The following is an 18,859-nucleotide window of genomic DNA, read 5'->3' on the forward strand; positions in this document are numbered from 1 at the left end:
GTCTTGGGTGAGTCTAGGAAGACAATTTTCTAGACTCCTTAAAACCTTCTGGAAGCTGCTTTAAAAAAAAAAGGCAATGGTATAAACCACTTTGGTTTTAAAATTATCGTGTCCCTACTTTTTCAAGCATAAGCAAAATCAAGGACACAGAAGTATGTGATAGAGTTCTGGAAGAAGAAACATTAAAGGAAAGGCTGAGGATGAAGGGAGATAAAAAGACTGTTGCTCCTTATTCCCAAAGAGAGTCAACAGAAGGAAGACAGTAAGTACAGCAGAAAGAAGGGAAATGAATCTTGATGAAGTTAAAACAATTATCCAAGGGAAAGGGCTGATTATAGTTGTAAAAAGAGACAATAAGACCTCAAACAGGAAAAAAGTATTTAATACTTTAACAAAATGCAAAATAAAAGTAACCAAGTTACAAAACATAAATTCCTTTGGTTCAATAATCACACCACTATTTTACCTTCCAATGGCTACAAACATCATCCCTTCAAAGTGAAGTCACACTGTTTCCCTTATATGAAGACATCATGTCAAAACCATCACATACCCCACTGTTCAGCCAAACTGTTGACAACCCACAGGAGACAGAGCTGTTGGGGAGGAAAAGGGGGAACAGGTTGGTCTGAAGAGAAAAGGGGGACTCTACACATGCAGAACAAGTCGGGGGGTGGGGGGCTCTGTGCTGGGTCACTATGGTAGGAATCACATCCCTGTACATGCTACATGAGGCTGAGGACCTTGGTACAATTACAGAGAAACAGACAATCCAGTGACCCTGAGCACTCCCAGGGAAACAGAAACAAAAACAAAAAACCAGAGGGGCTGAGGTGGCAACGGGACAGAAACCAGGGAACATCAGTTTTGCAGACAGGGAAATGAGACTTGAAGGAGTGAGTGTCTGGACAAAAGACAGTTTATGGCACTCGTTATGAAACTTCTTGTTTCCTTCTACTCTGTCCAAGAGGAGAATGAGATGGGTAAGAAATCAGTAGAGCCAGGGCTCTCATGGTATCTTTGCCATCTTTTGAGAAGAGTGCCCAGGAGTCTTAAGGTCTTCCCAGGGCTCTCCTGAACCAGAGGTCTTCTGGATCCCTGTGGCTCTGGCTCAGAGGGATCCAGAGAAACTGAGAGCTAGGCCACCTGATCAGGACAGAAGACAAGGGCCTCCAATCTGCCGCTAAATAATCCTGAAACAGTCACAATAAACTAATAGAAATTTAACCATCTGGGATCAGACACCATCACCTAATTGGGGGGCAGAGAGAGGAGTTATGGAGGTGGAAATGAGCTAAAGGCTAAAACCAGAATAAGCTTAAGGTAGGTACTGTATTCAATAAATACTTGAATTAATAAGAGAATAAATGAATACTGGAGACAATGCATGTTTGGTTCCATAAGAAATACTGGTTCTGTTAAAGAGCCTGACTGAGGGCACTCTTGGGGTACACATTATTTCTGTGCCACTCTGCTGCACCTGTATGTTACTACATTATGTAATACATACAAATGTATGTTATCACATTATGACCCTGGCAAATGAAATAGATGATAGTCAGTGCGGATTTCAACAGTTAAATTAAATAATAAAATGTTTGATTGGTTGAGATTGTGGGGGGAAAAGGTAGAAAGCCAGCTCAGCTTTCTTTGTCTTCTTTCTCCTCCTAGGAATGACAACAGTACACCAGATCCTGGAACAATGAAGAAGACGGAACCGCTGAAACATCTCAAAACATGCATTCAGGATGGTTCAAGCAACCTCTCTCACTTTCCCCTTCCCTCTCAACGGTCATTTCTTGGACAGGGAGGCAGTGGTAGGTTCTGACAGCGAGATCTGACTACATTTCTCGAAGATGACCTCGGCCGAGAACTTCGGCAGCCCCTGATCCAGGGGGCACTCATCCACCAGGCTGTTCATGGGCGTGGGGGGCAGTGGAGGCTCCTCCTCATCCTGACTCAGTCCAGAAAGCAGGGAGTTGCCTGCCCTGTCCAATTCTTTGTCCACCTGCTCCCTTGACACACCCTCTGTCTCAGGCTGTCCTAAAGGGATGTTCGTGGAGTCAAAATACGCTGACAGGGCTTCCTGGAGCAGAGGCAGAACTTTCTTTCGAGAGATCTGGGTGTTGCCTTGAAGATAGGCTTGGAGGTCAGGGTGGCTGCTTGGGACAGGGGTCAGCTTCAGGGATGGAGAGTGGGAACGTTCCAAGATTCCACAGATCTAAAGAGGAGACAAGATGGGGAGATGGTATATAAGGTGGTGAAGCAAAAGGCTGAGACTTCTAAGAGACGTCTCTAGCAGAAGAGGGAAAAAAAAATTTTTTTTTTTTTTTTTAATTTAAATTAAGTCATCCAGAGTTGTTTTATTGCTTGCACATCAGCTAATACTGATTACTAATATACAGTATTTTGGAAACAGAAGAAATGTTTGAGATCATATATTTCATTTTATTAATAAGTAAACCAAAGTCCAGAGAGATTTGATGTCTTGAACACAGATGATGGTAGAGTCTGAACCAGAATCTGGGACTCCCCGCTCCTAGGATTTTGTTGTTTCCAAGGGTACTGCTCTGTTTAAAAACTTGAACTCTATCCTTAGCTGAGATGGGCCAAGCATCTGCATTGAAGTCAGGGGAACAATAGAGGCAGAAAGAATGAATAGATCCAATGGGGCTGGGAAGTATGCCAGGCACTGCGCCATGTCTGGCCATTTTCAAATACTAATTTTCTCAATCCTCACAACTACCTTACTGGTTGGTATTACTATTACCCTCATTTATAGTTAGGGAAACTGAAGCTTAGATAGATTAGGTAACTTGCCAAAGGTCAACTCTGAATGGAGCAACGCTGATAGTTGAACTCAGGTCTGTCACTAGAGCAGTGTCCTAAATTATTATATACCATCTTATCAAAGGAGAAAGAGAGGAAATGGTAGGGCAGACGGTGAAAAGAGGACTACCATTTCCCAGCATAGAGGCAGCCAGGACGATGGTCAAGTTATCAGAGGGACTGTGGCAGGCAGAAGAGGGGAGATTCAGGAAGGTGGGGTCAAAGCACCCTTTCCTTCATGACATGATTACTAAGAGTTCCTTGTGCCCAGCAATGAACTTCACATATGACACTATGTTTCACGATCACATCACACTAGGTAGTAATATGCCATTTAGGACTCAGAAGTCAACTGACTTCCCTCTGGTCAACGTGCCAGTAAGTGGCAAATCTGGGACAGTAAAGCCTATTTATCTATCTTTAAAAGGGTAGTTCTTTCCACAATGCCAAACTTACTTTCCATTGAATGAAATTATGTTTGCTTCCTGGAGGAGAAGATAAAGACAGAGAGAGGTGGGAAAAGGCAGACATACCTTTTATGAACAAAAAGATTATCTGGCTGTATCCAGACTAGTCTAGCAGTCCTCATTGCTAAGAAATCCAAAGAATCTCTGGACTGCCTTAAGTCCACTCTTAAATTCTTCCCTGAGTTTATGAGTAACCAACAGAGGAAAAGAAAGGTGAAGAAGTGAGAAAGATGGCCAAATGGAAGATCAGAGTTAAAAACCAAACCTGCTCCTCAACTACTCTGCAGTTAGCACAGAGTAACTAATCCTTGCCCGGTTAAAGAGTGAAAAAGGTTTCTCTTCTGTTTTCAGTTTTCAAAGCAATAAGGTAAAAAGAAAGAAATTGATTTCCAGGAATTAGGAAATAGTGATTAAATCAAGTTTTAACTCCAGATTTATAATAGGTTCTTTTAGCCCAATTTCAAGTCCTACTAAGTAGGCACTGTGTCTCTAATTTTCTTTGGAATCTCCGTTTCTCACCAATAGCATGATTAAGGATAGTCATATATAGAGAAAATGGAAAAAAGGAAGGAGGAGGGAATCTGGAAATAGATCAAGGACCTCTGTATAAATACAAGAACCAAGGAGAAGTCTTTGTAGAACAGAGCAGTGCACACAGGCTGTACTCCATAGGGCCGCTAGGATAGAGACTCACCGTCATTCGAAGTGCTGCGTGGGGACAGAAAACAGCCAACTGCCGCACTGGCTCATCGTAAGTGTTGAAAAAGATAGTCATGGCAACCAGGGCATCGTAGCTGTGAGCCTGGCAGAAGGCATGGAGATCTGCAAGGAGGCCAGACCTCTGCAGAAAAGCCTAAAACAGAAGAAACGGACAGGGCTGAGGGCTACAGCTGGACCCTCATTATCATCCCCACAGAAGATGCTTGTTCAAGGCTTCTTGCATGATAACCCGGGACTTGTACTCCATAAAAAAGGTATCTAGTATTTACTCTGTGCTATGTGTGTGCTGGAAGGCAACATATAGAATGAGGAGAATATAGGCTTTTGGTTCCGACAGAATTGGTTTGAAAATCAGCTCTATTGCTTCTCAGTTATACGATCAAGGATCCCTGATCATAAATTTCCTCATGTCAAATGAGGATAAATCATTTATCGAACATAATTGTTTTAAGAACTAAAAAATGATAATGTAACTAACATGCTGGGCATGTCCAAGGCTATCTTGCTCTTGCAATCAAACAAGCAAGGTCTTTGCCTTGTGGGTATTTTTATTCTAAATAAAAATAGAATACAAATGGTGCATACAAATAAGTACAGACAGCATGACAACTGCATCCTGGGCTCTTCATTCTTTGTCTGTCTATACTCTTCTCCAAAATCTCATGCGGTATTTACTCCAATGAATACCACCACCAGCTGCTCCAGATTAGGGCTTTTCTTTGTTCTTGGTATTTCTAACAAGTCAATTTATACTGTGATTATGGTACTTGGAAAGCATTTTGTGTTCTTTAATTTTTTTTCTCTAGTTTTTCTTTTTATTATAAAAAAAGTTTTTTTAAAGAAAGTTTTTGGCTGTGCCATGTGCCATGTGGGATCTTAGTTCCCAGACCAGGCTCTGAACCCCTGCTCCCTGCAGTGAAAGCGCAGAGTCCTAACCACTGGACTGCCAGGGAATTCCAAGCCTTTTGTGCTCTTATGTTAGGTTCCCAAACTAGGTTATGAGTAACAAGAGAAGAGGCCAAACTATTCTCTTTTTAGTTATTTAGTGTTTTTTACACGTTACTTAGGAGAAAGCTGTGCAGTCTATGAAAGTATGTGTTTAGATCAGGTTGTTGACTGATTTAACCCAATATGATATGGAACTAGGTATTAAAATACCACTATCAGAGTTATATTCATTCACCCATTTGACAGATTCAGTGAGCATCCACTACGTGTCAGGCACTGTCAAAGTGCTGGAGATATACCCGAAACAAAACAAACAGGGTCCCTACTTGGGGGAGCTGATAAACTAGCAGAGGAATAGAGACAAAAAACAAGGAAACCATGAAACGTGATTATTTCAGTGTGCTAAGTGTTATGAAAAACCTGTTGGCAGGTTAAGACTCTGTGCTTTCCACTGCAGGGGCCCAGGCAACTAGATCTTGCAAACGGCATGGCCAAAAATAAAAAGTAATTCTTAAGAGACTTTTGAGCACAAAGGGTATTACTTTAGTTAGGGTAATCAGCAAAAACCTTTTAAAGGAGGAGATACCTGAGCTAAGTCCTGAGCTAAAAGAAGGAGCCAGCTCTGCAGAAGGACTGCAAAGGCTCTGTGTTGAGCGTGAGTTTAATGGTTCTGAAAAACAGAAAGCAAACCAGTGTGGCTGCAGTACTGTAAGTGCAGGAATGGGGCTGGAATGAGCAGATGTCAGAGAAAAGGATGAAGGCCTGATCAAAGATGGCCCTTTAAACCACAGTAAGGCTTTAGGTTTTATTAGAAATGTGATGAAAAGGCAGTAAAGGGAGGAGGGCCAATAGGATCTGACACGTCTTTTTTTGTCCATGCCTTGTGGCTTGCAGGATCTCAGTTCCCTAACCAAGGATTGAACCCGGGCCAGAGCAGCCAAAGCACCGAATCCTAACCACTAGACCACCAGGGAATGCCCCTGGATCTGACTTATATCTTAAAAGAGATCACTCTGGCTGCTGTGCGGAGAACGGTTTGCAGGGGCTGAAAGTGGAGACAGGGAAACCAGCGTGGGGTCACCACAGGTCACTGGGGGTCTCACAGTGCAGTGAGAGATGATGGACTGTGGAGTTACAGTAGAGATGGATAAAAAAGTAGGTACAAGATATATTTTGGAGGTGAGCCAGGAATAAGGGACAAGGTTACAAACAAAACTGAAGGTTTTCTCTCTCCACCCACACCTACATCTTGCTCTTACCTCCATATCCATATATATTGCACTAATGGCCACCTTAGTGCCTTGTCTGGAGACGGTCTTCTGGTCCTTTCTCAGCATCTGCTCTGTGGTCAGTCCTAGAAATTGGATGTGAGACTAAGGGTCAAACAAGAGAACCAAGAGAACCCAGGGTCCTAGGATCAGGAAGGTGATGACACCAAGACAGGTCAAGGAAGAGGAAAAACACAGTCGCTCTTTGAGGCACAAAGAACAGGGCTCATAACTCAGGATGTAATTCTAGAATGGAAATTTATTTTAAAGAAAAAATTATTTTCAATTACTGGGTCACAACAGTTACCTTTAGAGCAAGGGACTTTGGGGAGCAGGGAGAATGGAAGAAGAAAGGCTTTTACTCCTGATTTTCCCCTTTCTGGGTTGTTTCACTTTTCTAAAAGTACATGTAGGACCTTTTTAAATATCCACAAGCAGTGAAAGAAAGTCGCTCAGTCATGTACAACTCTTAGACTGTAACCCGCCAGGCTCCTCTGTCTATGGAATTCTCCAGGCAAGAATAAAGGAGTGGGTTGCCATGCCCTTCTCCTGACGCAGGGATTGAACCCAGCTCTCCTATACTGCAGGTGGATTCTTTACTGTCTGAGCCACCGGGGAAGCTGGTGGTCCATTTCTTTCTCTTTTTTAAAATATCAACAAGAAATAGCTGGGTAAAAAAAGTCATGGAAGTTTTTCTTCTTTTATTTTGTCCTTTCTATTACTGTTTTTGTTTAGTCGCTAAGTCGTGTCTGACTCTTTGCAACCCCATAGACTGCAGCACGCCAGGCTTCCCTGTCCTTCACTATCTCCTGGAGTTTGCTCAAATTCATGTCCATTGAGTCAGTGATGCTATCTAACCATCTCATCCTCTGTCTGCCCCCTTCTCCTGCCTTCATTTTTCCCCCAACATCAGGGTCTTTTCCAGTGAACTGACTCTTTGCATCAGGTGTCCAAAGTATTGGCACTTCAGCATCAGTACTTCCAATGAACATTTAGGGTTGATTTCCTTTAGGATTGACTGATTTGATCTCCTTGCAGTCCAAGGGACTCTCAAGAGTCTTCTCCAGTACCACAATTCAAAAGCATCAATATCCTTTGTATACTTACCCTAAATGTTTCTTCTGCTTCCCTAACCAGTGATCTAGATCTCCCTCTCATAATTCAGTACAGTTGACCCTCTGTATGCAGGCTTCACACTCATAGATAAGGAGGGCCGGCTTTATTCATATATTTTGCTATTTTATATAAGGGACCTGAGTTCATCCAAGCATTCTGGCATCTGTGAGGGATCCTGGAACCACTTACCTGCAGATCCGAGGGACAACTATATTCCTTCAGCATACTTATGTCTATATTTTCTTTCTTTTAAAAAAAAAAAATTCATTTTTTTGGGCTGTGCTGGGTGTTAGCTGCAGCATGTGGGATCTAGTTCCCTGACCAGGGATCGAACCTGGTCTCCCTGTATTGGGAGTGCAGAGTCTTAACTGCTGGATCACCAGGGAAGTCCTTAAATGTCTGTATTTTCTAATTCGACTGAAAACCTCTGAGACTCTTAATATATTCCTTCTTATCCACACAACATACTAGCCAGCTTCTTTCTGGTGTAAAGCTTAAATCATTTAGCATGCTCTGACATTGCTTCGCTGGTTTTCAAGCATATAATGAACAAGGCTTTTGTCCACTAGTTTAACATTTCATACCTGATACATCAAACTTGGCCTTTTGCAGAGAATCAAAGATGTCATTTCTGCTGGGCAGATCTGGGAAGAGGGCCTCTAGCTTCTCTACATAGTGGCTGTCCTTGAGGGTTGCCTTTCCAATCTTAAGGTCCATGTTCACACAGTCCAGGAGGATTGTTCCTGCAGAGAAGGAGCATGGCAGAACTCAAATGCTGTGGCACTCCATTCCTGGCAACTAGAGCACACATTACCCTCAAACCCAAAGGACACAATACCTAAGGAGACTGTATGGCAACTCACGGAAAACAAAATAACTGGGACCGTGTCCTGAGTGAGATATCGCAAATCCAAACTGAAATGTAGGCACAGAAATGGGGAAAAGGTAGAAAGGAAGTGTATCTCAATTCCTGGAGACTTTGAAACCTAGTCAGAGAGAGATGACTTCTCTTCCGTAGGCCAAATTCCAGTTGGAAGAGATAGTTGAATCCAGTTCTCTCTCTTTTTTTTTTTTTAACAAATGGAGAAAATAAGAACAAAAAAGGTTAAGAGATTTGTTCAAGGTCATATAACTACTTCCTGGGCAGAAATGGTATTAGAATTCATTTCCTGCTTCTTTGGCTAGTCCTCCTTCCATTATACAATGCTACTAATAGGCAGCTCCTAGGTCTGTTGTTTCATGCTTCCTTTCTACTCTCTCCAACAAAATATTCCCCAGGCCTTCAAAGGACAAAGTACTCGAAAGCCTTTCTAATGCCTAACTGCTCCTTGAAAGAACCTCCTTCGTTATGGACTAACTGGCTTTGAGAGGGTATGGTCAGGCTGGAAGACTCTAGACTTCTTTCCCTTCTCTGGGATGGGATAAAGGGTCAGGTCCCAACCCCCAAGCCACCCTCACCATGAAGAAGGGCTGCAGTTTGCCTGTCCAAGATCTCTGGTGCCCCCTGCAGGATTCTCTCGGCCACCAGGGTAGCGCAGGACCCCACCAGTTCAACTGAAACATGGCAGGGAGGGCAGTGTCTCTGATCGATGGGCCGATGGTCTAGCACCTCTGCCACTGCCTCCTCTAGGGCTGCATCACCTCTGTGTGGGAAAGGGGGGATGTGGGGGAAAGAGAAAGAAAGACAGGTAGGGGCACTCCAGCTGCACTTCTGCACGAAGAAAATACAGACATCCTAGGCGAACACGTAGATCTTTGATCACTTCCACCTCTGCCCCACTCCTCTCAATTCTTTTCTTAAATACTATAACTGAGGCCATCTTTAAATACTGCATAAGTGAATTTGACCAAGTATCAGCTACCCATATCTCATCCACATGTTTGATGTGCCTTTCCAGTTGACACCTGGACACCCAACATCTAAATCTCTATTTCCTTAATTCACTTAATATCGCAATTTCATGCAATTCACAGGATCCTATGGCTTCTGGCTCAACTCCCATCCATTCCCTTCTCTCCAGCCCTCTGCTGCTGCCTTATTCTAGGCCCTCAATCTCTCTCATCTGAACTACTCCAATAGTTCCTTAACCAAACATTTGCTTTCAGGGTCCTCCTAAACTGTCCTCCACAAGGCTACCTGCATGATCATTTGAAAAATGCAAATTTGGTTCTGCTAAGACCTGGAATAAAGAGAACTGACAATAGCTCCCCGCTGCTCTAAAATAAAGTCTAATCTCCTGGAAGGGCCTACAAGGTCTCCATGATCAGGCCCCTGGCTATTAGTTATCTTTTTTATGTCCTGCTTCTCCCTCATAGTTTATGTTCCAGTCATGCAAAACAAATCCCGGTTCTCCCAAGTCACCATACTATTTCATGCCTACCTGCATTTTACTTATCTGAATGTTCATTACTCTGCCTGGATACTTTTCCTAATTACCTCACCTCCTCATACACCAAGCAAACATTGAGTCTTTCAAGACTGAGATCAAGGATCCATTTTGTTAGAAAAACTTTCCTGACATCCTCCACTCCCCACTTGTATATTTAACCACTCCATCTTCCACGCACCTATTGTCCCCTAAATGACAGTTACCACTTACCTCTAACACCCATTACAATGACCCGTTTGTCTAGTTCCCTCCTGACTAACAACTGCTTGAGAACAGACTCCACTTCCCTTCATCCTCTAAACAGAAGTTTATTAATGAGTGAGTGGATAGATGGACTAGCGCCCCAAGGCTATCCTCTGTCAGTACCCCTGCTGTAACCAGTGTGCTCAAGGAGAAAAATATATATATTAGTATTAGTAGGAGCCAGAGACACTTGGAAAGATCAGTATTCATATTGTTTTGTTGGCCAGTTTTTTCCAATCCTAAATTAGGGATGGAATTATTATAGGTGTGTTCATTTGTTAAATAGCACTAATGAGATACTGCTTTATGAAGGAAATGATTTTGCTAATTTTTTAAAAATACAATTGTAACCATTATTCAAAGGTTTCTATTACAATAAATCTGCCATGAAATCTTAAAACAATGATACCAAAGGTAGATCTAAATTATTTCCAAGTTATCCTTTAGTTTGAACTCTTTATGTTTCTATTTCTTTTTATTACTTGTATAATTAGAGAAGTGACAATATTTTTTACTGCCTTTCTATATCTGGTATCACTCATCAATTATGATTAGCCCATGAGATCCCTGAGAGCAAACATTCTTCTCTGTGAAAATCTTACTCATCACAGCCCATGGCACATGATAAGTATCAGCTTTATTTCTTCCACTTACTTGGGTAAGACATGATGGTCGACAAGGATGAGGGTGAGCTGGCTGGCCTGGTGCAGTGCATGGAGGTCAATCTCATCCCGGAAAATCAAGAGGGACTCTGGAATGTGAATCTTCTGAAGAAAGAAGACATTGTCACCTCGTAGAGGTAGCTCTGAACGTTTTATATTTAAAACTGGCACAAAGACTTCCTCGGCCTCAGTTGTCTGGATAGGAAAGTGAAAAGAAGGTATGGCTGTGTTATGTGACAGGACAGGAAAAGTCACAAGACCACTGGGACTAAGGGAGACATGATCTTGGGGAAGTTACTGCCTTCCTCAAAGCCGCAGTTTTCCAGTCTGATCGAAATAAAAGGATGACCCTTACCCTCTTTCTTTCTTAGCAATAACATGAAGGTCAACAAGACAACTCATGGAAAAGGCCTAGTTCTGGATGCTGCAGAGAAGAGACTATCAGTCCTCCAGAGCCGACATGGGCATGGGGAATATACACAGACCACTGACACCTACTGTTGTTCAGTCACTAAGTTGGGTCTGACTCTTTGTGACCCCATGGACTGTAGCACACCAGGCTTCCCTATCTCCACTATCTCCCAGAGTTTGCTCAAATTCATGCCCATTGAGTCAGTGATAACCCAGTAACTGACTGTGTGAATATTGCTTTATGGTTTACAAATTCTTCAAAATACATCCGCTCATTTGATCCTCACAGCAACACTGCAAAGTATTATCATTTCAGATTGTATAGTTACTGATATGAGACTCAGCAAAGTTAAGGGATCTGAGTTACCTAAGGCTAAATGCTATCAAACAGCAGAGCTGGGTTTTGAATCCAAATCTTTTCTTTCTAAGGGACTCTGTTCTTAGGTACTCACCTTTGCCAGGTAAAAAGCCAGGGCAAGGGCTGACACCATGGAGTCCAAGTCACAGGCTTCATTTCCCAGCACAACATGTATGGGTCGGGACTCCTAGAGAGGCGGGAGAATGAGATTAACAAAAGCATCCTCTAATCATTTCCATTTATCTAATACACATGTAGGGCTGCACACACATCCTCTCAGTGATCTTCATAGAGGAGGTAGGTCAGAAATTCTTATGGGTCCTCATTTCCCAGATAAGGATATTAGCTAAAAGGGCATATGTGTTCTGGCCAAGCTTTAAGCATTCCACACGTGTCTACTTAGTGGAAATGTACTCCTTCCTCTCTACCACACTGTCTCCTTGAATGTTAAGCTTTCAGAAGAGCAGTAAATAATTCTCTGATTCTTATGCTCCTTGGGAAACTCAAGGAGTAGTCAAAGGTACAGCATCTGGGGTAGCTGATGTATTCAAACCATATCAACTCTGGTGTGTACTTTTTTCCTGTCTTCAAATAGGGGAAAGAATCCTTTTACTTCTAAATGAGAATAGGTGAATAGACTTTGAAAGTAAAAGTAAAAATAAGATCAAGTCCCTTATCCAAATATCTAGTCCATGAAATTCCCCCTACTCAAAGGAGTGTCAATGGTAGCCAGATTAATCAACATTCTCACACCCAAGAAACTGACATTTTCTCCAATGGGTTCAGACTAAAACAAAAACAATTGCTGCTGCTGGAACTTTTATTTTTAAAGCTTTGAAAATCCAGCTGCTGATATGAACTCTGAAGAGGGAGGCACATCTGTTGTTAGTATTAACCTTGTTACTTTGCTTCTCCCTATCGGACTTTAAATAAAATACACTAAAACCTACAGGTGCCTAAATTAGCAAAGATGCATTTGGCCAGGTGGAATGAGACCATACAGTCCATGGCTCGGCTTAGGCACAAGGATTCTCTCTTACCAGTTTACTTTTGAATTTCTATCTCAGCCTACTTCTAAAAGAGAGGAAGGAATACAAGAGATTCCTTAAGAGATGCACTAGCTGCTTAATTTCAGCCCCACTGGCCTTTTGAACTGCACAATTCCTGGCTGCAGGGGCTGTCTGCCTGTGCATTGTCAGATGTTTGGCAGCACCCCCAAACTCCACCTCCAGTCATGACAATCAAAATGTCTCCAGATTTGCCAAATATTCCGCACGGGACAAAATCACCCCCAGTTGAGAACTGCTGGGTTACAGAAAAGTGAAAATCCACTCTGGCTTCTTCAGTCAGGGAAGATTTGCTAGACAGAAGATTTTAGAGAAGTGGGGAAGCATTTAGAAGAGTAAAACATAATAAGTAATGGTTTATCAAGTAATATAACTTTAGGAAGAAAGAGAATCTAGGGGGACCTAGAATCAGCTTCTCTGTATTTGACTGTTATCCACTCTCCTCACTTGCCCAGAAACCCAAAGCCAGAAAGGGCCAATTTTAGAAGACTTCTGGTGGTAAAAACTGTCCTGTCTAGTAACTAGGTAAGCTTTTATTATGAAACCACCCTCTTCTCCATCTTCTACTCCCAGCCCTAGTTGTTGTTCTTGTTCAGTCGCTAAGTCGTGTCCAACTCTTGTGACTCCATGGACTGTAGCCCGCCAGGCTCCTCTGGGACTTCCCAAGCAAGAATACTGCAGTGAGTGGCCCTACAGAGAAGGACAAAAGGCAGAGGTTGTCTGTCAAGGTTTTGCACAAAGAGCTTCTGGGAAAAAGGGCTTCCCCGGTGGACTCAGTGACAAAGAATCTGCCTGCGATGCAGGAGAGGCAGGAAACATGGGTTCCAATTCCCGGATTGGGAAGATCCCATGGAGGAGGAAATGGCAACCCACTCCAGTATTCTTGCCTGGGAAAATCCCATGGACAGAGGAGCCTGGCAGGCTATAGTCCATGGGGTCCCAGAGACGGACACGACCATGCAACTGAACACACACGCACCCCATTTTTAAATTTTTTACCTCTGGGGAAAGTCTGCCCTTAGGTTCTCCCTTATGCCCATTTCTCTAAGCCTATTTCAAGAGTGTGGCAGCCAAGACTCATTCACACTGAACAGCATGGGAGAGGGAAGATTCTTTTCAACATTAAACTCTTTGCCAACACAATATGAGAATTCTGTACCCAAGACCCAAGGCCCATAATAACTCCTCTGACTTGCAATTTGTCCTCCTGATACCAGAGAAGGCGCCTCTGTTTCCTGGATACCACGAACTGACCAGATGGCTGTGGACCAAAGTGACAACAAAGCACTTGAGATAAGTGGCCGCAGAGATAACTGGCTCACAGAAGCAGTAAGGGAGGGCACTGTGTTCTCTAGAGAGGGAACTATATACACAAGAGAGGCCACACGGTCCTGACCCTGGAGAATAAAGGTAAGAGAAACACAGGACAGGCAGAGCAGGAGAGGTCTATTGCTGGGCTTGAAGAGGCCCTCAGAGAACCCTTCCAAAATTCACACTGGTGCTGCTTCCTTCCAAGTGGCAGCTGAATTAGACTCAATCAGATCCCCAGCACCAAGAGAAGGCTAAGCAGAAAGTAGGGACCAAATACAACGTCATGGCTCTGAGGGGAGGAGAAATGACCACCAGAGGAAGGTGAATAACTAAGCCCTTGTGCTCAGCCAAGCTCAGACCGCAACCAAAAAGAATTAAAACAGAAGGAATATTCTGGGACCGTCAGCAAATCTTGGAACAGGAGCAACCAAGGGAGGTGGTGGCATTCCTTCCCCCCGCCCCCCGCCGTCAGCACCCACCACTCCCCTAGCCTGACTGGTCCATTCAGCGCCCACGATGCGCACATTCCCAGCTCTGTCCTTTGCACTGTTTGCTTTTCTCTGAGAGCAGCCGAACTGTCACTGGAAAAGACTACAGGCTGGGGTTGAATCCCAGCTCTGCTTCTTGTTGTAGGACTTTGGCCTCTCTAAGCTTCTTTTTCCTCATATAAAAATGGGGATACTACTGTAACCAATTTCATGAAGTTGTTATGAGGATTAAATGAGACAGCACATAAGAGCCAACTCGGTCATAGTTCAGAGGAGTTTCCTTCCATCTTCTTTCTCCAGCCCTTGCTGTCCTTACCCAAGCCCCCTCTCTCTGCAAATCGTCCCTGCACCCAGGCCACACCAGTCTCTTCTACTTCCAGCTTCCTGTACTTGGGGTACAGAACTTCACTACCACCTTAAGGAGCTTGCTATCTGTTCATGGGCGTGTATCACAAATCCTTAACATAGCTTACAAGTTAGGTGACTATATACTTTGCTGTTCAAACCAGTACTCCTTTGAGAATGAAAAGGGCTGCAATTAATGATTATATTTCAATAAACTATCCTGGGCAAGCCAGGTATATGAATGCTTAACTTACAAGGTACCATTCTCCTCATTTAGGAAAAACACATGTAACTCTTAATCCCTATGCCATCCCCCACTAGCTGAAAGCACAAGCCAAACAGCCTCAGTTTTCTGACCATCAGAGAAGAGTTCAGGGCAAATATAGCTATACTTAGAACATGAGAAAACCTGAGCTGCCAATGGGAGAAATACAATCTGAGAGCCACAAGTAGATATAAACTTTTTTTTTTCCCTTCCTTTAAAAAACCCACTAGTTAAAATGACTGTATTCTGATGTTCTTTGTGGCCTCAATGGTGTGAGAGGGGATGGTTTTAGGGCTAGCAGAGTCAACCCCTTCCCTTCTGAGGCTGAATACGGTCTGATGCTTACTCTACAAACTAGTTAATGAAGAAAGAAAAAAGGAGACAAGGAGTCAGAGATAGAGAAGCATTTCCGGCAGGGAAGATGGGACTAACTGACGGTGACCCAAGGACTGTCAATTTCTGGGGAGAGTCAGCCAATCCGGATTTCTGCCTCACGCCTGAGAAGTGCAGACGGCACGCAGTATCCAAAGCTTCTGGATGAGCACCTAAACTAGAATGTGGCCGCACCCTGAAGCAAAGACACCCCACCCCCCGCCCCCCGCCGCCAAACTAAAAGTGACAGATGACTTACCATGACTAGGACATTTAGTTAAATAAGATTTCTTTTAAATAGAACAATCTACTATCATTGTGGTGGCAGACTAGAAAATTTCACTGGTATCAAATGCTGAAAATATGGTATCAATAGGAAAGTTGGCTGAGGTATCAGCTGTTCCTGTCTTATATAAAAGTCCAGGCATTCACGATTTCCTAAAAGTTATACTGTATTTTAACAGCAACACTCAAACTTAATAGTGTCTCTGGGGACTTTCCTGGTGGTTTAGAGGCTAAGACTCCACGCTCCCAATGCAGGGGGCCCAGGTTCCATTCCTGCTCAGGAAACTATATCCCACAATCCGCAACTAAAGATCTAGCATGCCACAATGAAGAAAGAAGATCCCACATGCCACAACTAAGACCTGCCACAGCCAAACAAATAAAAATTAAAAAAAAAAAAAAAAACCACAACAATATCTCATGGAATAAACCTAAATGTCCATCGAAAGAGGAATGGATAAAAGAGATGTGGTATATATATATACAATGGAATATTACTCAGCCATTAAAAAGAATGAAATAATGCCATTTGCAGCAATATGGACGGACCTAGAGATTGTCATACTGAGTGAAGTCAGTCAGCAGAGAAGGAGAAATATTGTATGACATCCCTTATTTGTGGAATCTAAAAAGTAATGATACAAATGAACTTACCAAACAGAAAGAGATTCACAGACTTGGAGAACAAACATGATTGCCAGGGAGAATGGACACTTAGGAAGTTCAGGATGGTCATGTACACAACGCTGTATTTAACATGGATAACCAGCAAGGACCTGCTGTAGAGTACGTAGAAGTCTGCTCAATGATACGTAGCAGCCCGGATTGGGAGGGAGTTTGGGAAAGAAGGGATGCCTATATATGTATGGTTGAATCCCTTTGCTTGTTCACCTGAAACCATCATAACATTGTTAATCTGCTATACCCCAACACAAAATAAAAAGTTTAGGAAAATAGTTTCTAAATCATGTCTTTCTTTAGCTAAGAAACAATAGTGTGGCCTCTGGGAAGTTGGAAATGGAGAAGAAAAAGATCTTTCTCACTTTCTAACTTTTTTGTATTAACTTTTTTTCACTCTGTACATTTTCTACTTCCATAATTAAAAACAATCTAAATCATTGGGTGTCCACCAGTATCTCCTACTACCAGGCCACCCACTAACATTGCTAGTCTAACTTTCTAATTTCTCTTGGCCCAGGCTAGGTTGTGTGATAAGAGCTCTAAGATATGATCTTTCCTTCACAAGTTTGGAAAAAGGAAGATCTAGATCTTGTTCCCTGGGAGAATGAATTCAGGCAGAGAAAAGTCAGGATATCAGTAATACTGAAAAAATCCAGTGTTTTTCAGCTTCATATTCCTGAGGAAGACATACTCAACCTGGGACACTTCTGGAGAGTAGATGCCATAGAATAGAGGCATGCAATGAAATGCTATCTGGTAAGGTTTCAGGCTCAAAGACTCTTTTATCAAATGGTGAAAAAGACTGGTTATTTGGGTCATTAGGGGAAAATCCAACTTCTTGGCCCTTGGAATGGTGCCCAAAAGCCTCTATATTAGTCTTTAATGAGGTCCCTGTGGTGGAAATCAGAGGTAACCAAAATGAATTGGTCCCAGATTGTCTTACACATTAAAATGACCTTCCCAAATTTGTATTTCACAAGGAAAAATGTAGAGTAATTGGTTTTACACTAATTGAACTTCGCTCCTATTCTTCTTTTGTTTTTGGCCATGCTACACGACACACGGGATCTTATGTCCCCCACTAGGGATCAAAACTGCACCCCCTACGTTGGAAGGGTGGAGTCTTAACCACTGGACTGCCAGGGAAGTCCAGAACTTCACTCCCATTCTTCAGGTGAGGACATTCCTTTATGACAGCAGCTGATTCTGCAGGAGGAATTAGGTGACTTTTAGGATTTGTTACAGACCAGAATCTTATTTCCCAGGTGCATTTGTCGGGTTTAAGATACTTTAAAAGGAAGCAGAGTCAATCATCTGTCAAGGTTTCTCCAAGGGTAGTATAACTTGAAGCAGGGGGGCCAGGTGACCTCCTGGAGCCTCTCTCTGGCCCGTTGTTTGCTGCTAACTGGGAATAGCGACCTAACGTTGCACGGCCAGTCAGCAAGGCTGGGAGACTCCAACTGGCTCTGAGAGTACCAAAGATAAGCCACAAAGCATTCAGGAGTCATGCATATAGTTTTGATTCCAAACATACTTTGTGCTTATCCCCATCCAGGTCGCGGATTTTTATGTAATTTGTGTGTGTTAAGGCCAAGGAAGTAAACTGGAGGCAAAGGAATGCAAGCCTGATGTACTGTGTGCGTTTACCTTAAAAACAGATTTAAAGTGTAACACCATGACCACCTTTAATTTAGAAGGAGTTAGGCCCGTCAGACAAAAACCGCCGTTGAGAGGCAACAAAGCCGTGGGCACAGGTTCCCTCGTACTCCCGGGGTTCACCTGGAGGCCAGGGCGCCAGCAAGGCCTCGTGAACGGAGAACTGAAAAAAGGGCGGGGAGAAGGGAACAAATACACCTCGCGGCCGGCACAGCCCGGGTCCCATTGACGGAACTAACCCAGCGACACCGAGCAGGGGCTCAGAGGCAGGACCCGGCCCCACGATTCCGCTTCCCCGCTCTCGAGCAGACCCCAAAGGCTGGAGCCCCTAAGTGAGCATGCATTCCCACTCTCAAAGGCTAGGTTCTCCTTCCTCCCTCCTCAGGTTTCCAAGCCCCCCACCCCACAATTCCGCGTTCCCTCCACACAAACCTTCGGTGCTCCCCAGATCCCACATCTTCGTCCTTCCTGGACCCTAGGATCCATTCCTTACGATAACAAACAGGGGTCCCTTACCTGCAGAGCAGCTCGACAACCCTGCAGGTAGTTCTCCATGGTGAAGGCCAACGTGTGCCGCCGCCCCTTGCCGCGGAGAGGTTAACCGGCGAATGAGCCCCGCCCCGGACTCAGGGGCTTGCGGCGAGTCGGGAGGCGGGACTCGAACCCGCCACACGGCGATTCACCCCGGGAGGAAGTGCGTAACCGGGCCGCCCGGGAGTCCGACGATGCCCCGCCCCCAGCGGCGAAGGCCAAATTCTGCGCCCAGAGACTCACGGGAGGCGCGAAGTGGAGCGTGGTGCGGAGGCATCCTGGGAAATGTAGTCCCGCAGCTCCGCTATGGTTCCCCAAGAATTGCGGGAAGGAGAATTATCTGAGTTCACAAGTGTGTATGTGGCATATAATCTATCCTTGTGGCTTCTGAACTTTCCGTCATTAGTCAGGCTAAGTATAGCGTCTTTCCATAAATTATATCGACC

At 43.7% G+C, this 18,859-nt stretch overlaps 1 protein-coding gene across 6 annotated transcripts; it reads right to left on the reverse strand.

Annotated features, from left to right (window-relative positions):
* Nucleotides 1–364: 364 nt before the first annotated feature.
* On the reverse strand, nt 365–18,742 carry PRUNE1 (prune exopolyphosphatase 1). 6 transcript variants are annotated; one of them, XM_055584366.1, is made up of 8 exons: nt 18,399–18,742; nt 11,507–11,599; nt 10,636–10,748; nt 8,807–8,991; nt 7,933–8,091; nt 6,224–6,318; nt 3,991–4,149; nt 365–2,221 (listed from the first exon to the last, which is right to left on the reverse strand). In XM_055584366.1, exons 1-8 carry the CDS (start codon nt 18,435–18,437, stop codon nt 1,793–1,795), a joined length of 1,272 nt encoding a protein of 423 aa, XP_055440341.1. In that variant the 5' UTR covers nt 18,438–18,742; the 3' UTR covers nt 365–1,792. The 6 variants fall into 6 exon arrangements, with proteins under 6 accessions (XP_055440341.1, XP_055440339.1, XP_055440340.1 ...); XM_055584364.1 differs by having other exon boundaries at nt 10,636–10,838; nt 18,399–18,740; XM_055584365.1 differs by having other exon boundaries at nt 18,315–18,407.
* Nucleotides 18,743–18,859: the final 117 nt, after the last annotated feature.

The sequence above is a fragment of the Bubalus kerabau genome, chromosome 6 (assembly GCF_029407905.1).
Source record: "Bubalus kerabau isolate K-KA32 ecotype Philippines breed swamp buffalo chromosome 6, PCC_UOA_SB_1v2, whole genome shotgun sequence".
In the NCBI taxonomy this organism is placed as follows: Eukaryota; Metazoa; Chordata; class Mammalia; order Artiodactyla; family Bovidae; genus Bubalus; species Bubalus kerabau.

Coding starts and splice junctions, on each gene's coding strand:
- PRUNE1 (XM_055584362.1), bottom strand. CDS start 18,368: ATGGATCCTAGGGTCCAGGAAGGACGAAGATGTGGGATCTGGGGAGCA. Junction 11,600..18,314: donor GGATCTGGGGAGCACCGAAG/GTTTGTGTGGAG, acceptor CCGCCTCTCTAG/GAGTCCCGACCCATACATGT. Junction 4,150..6,223: donor CAATATATATGGATATGGAG/GTAAGAGCAAGA, acceptor CTTCTGTTTTAG/GCTTTTCTGCAGAGGTCTGG.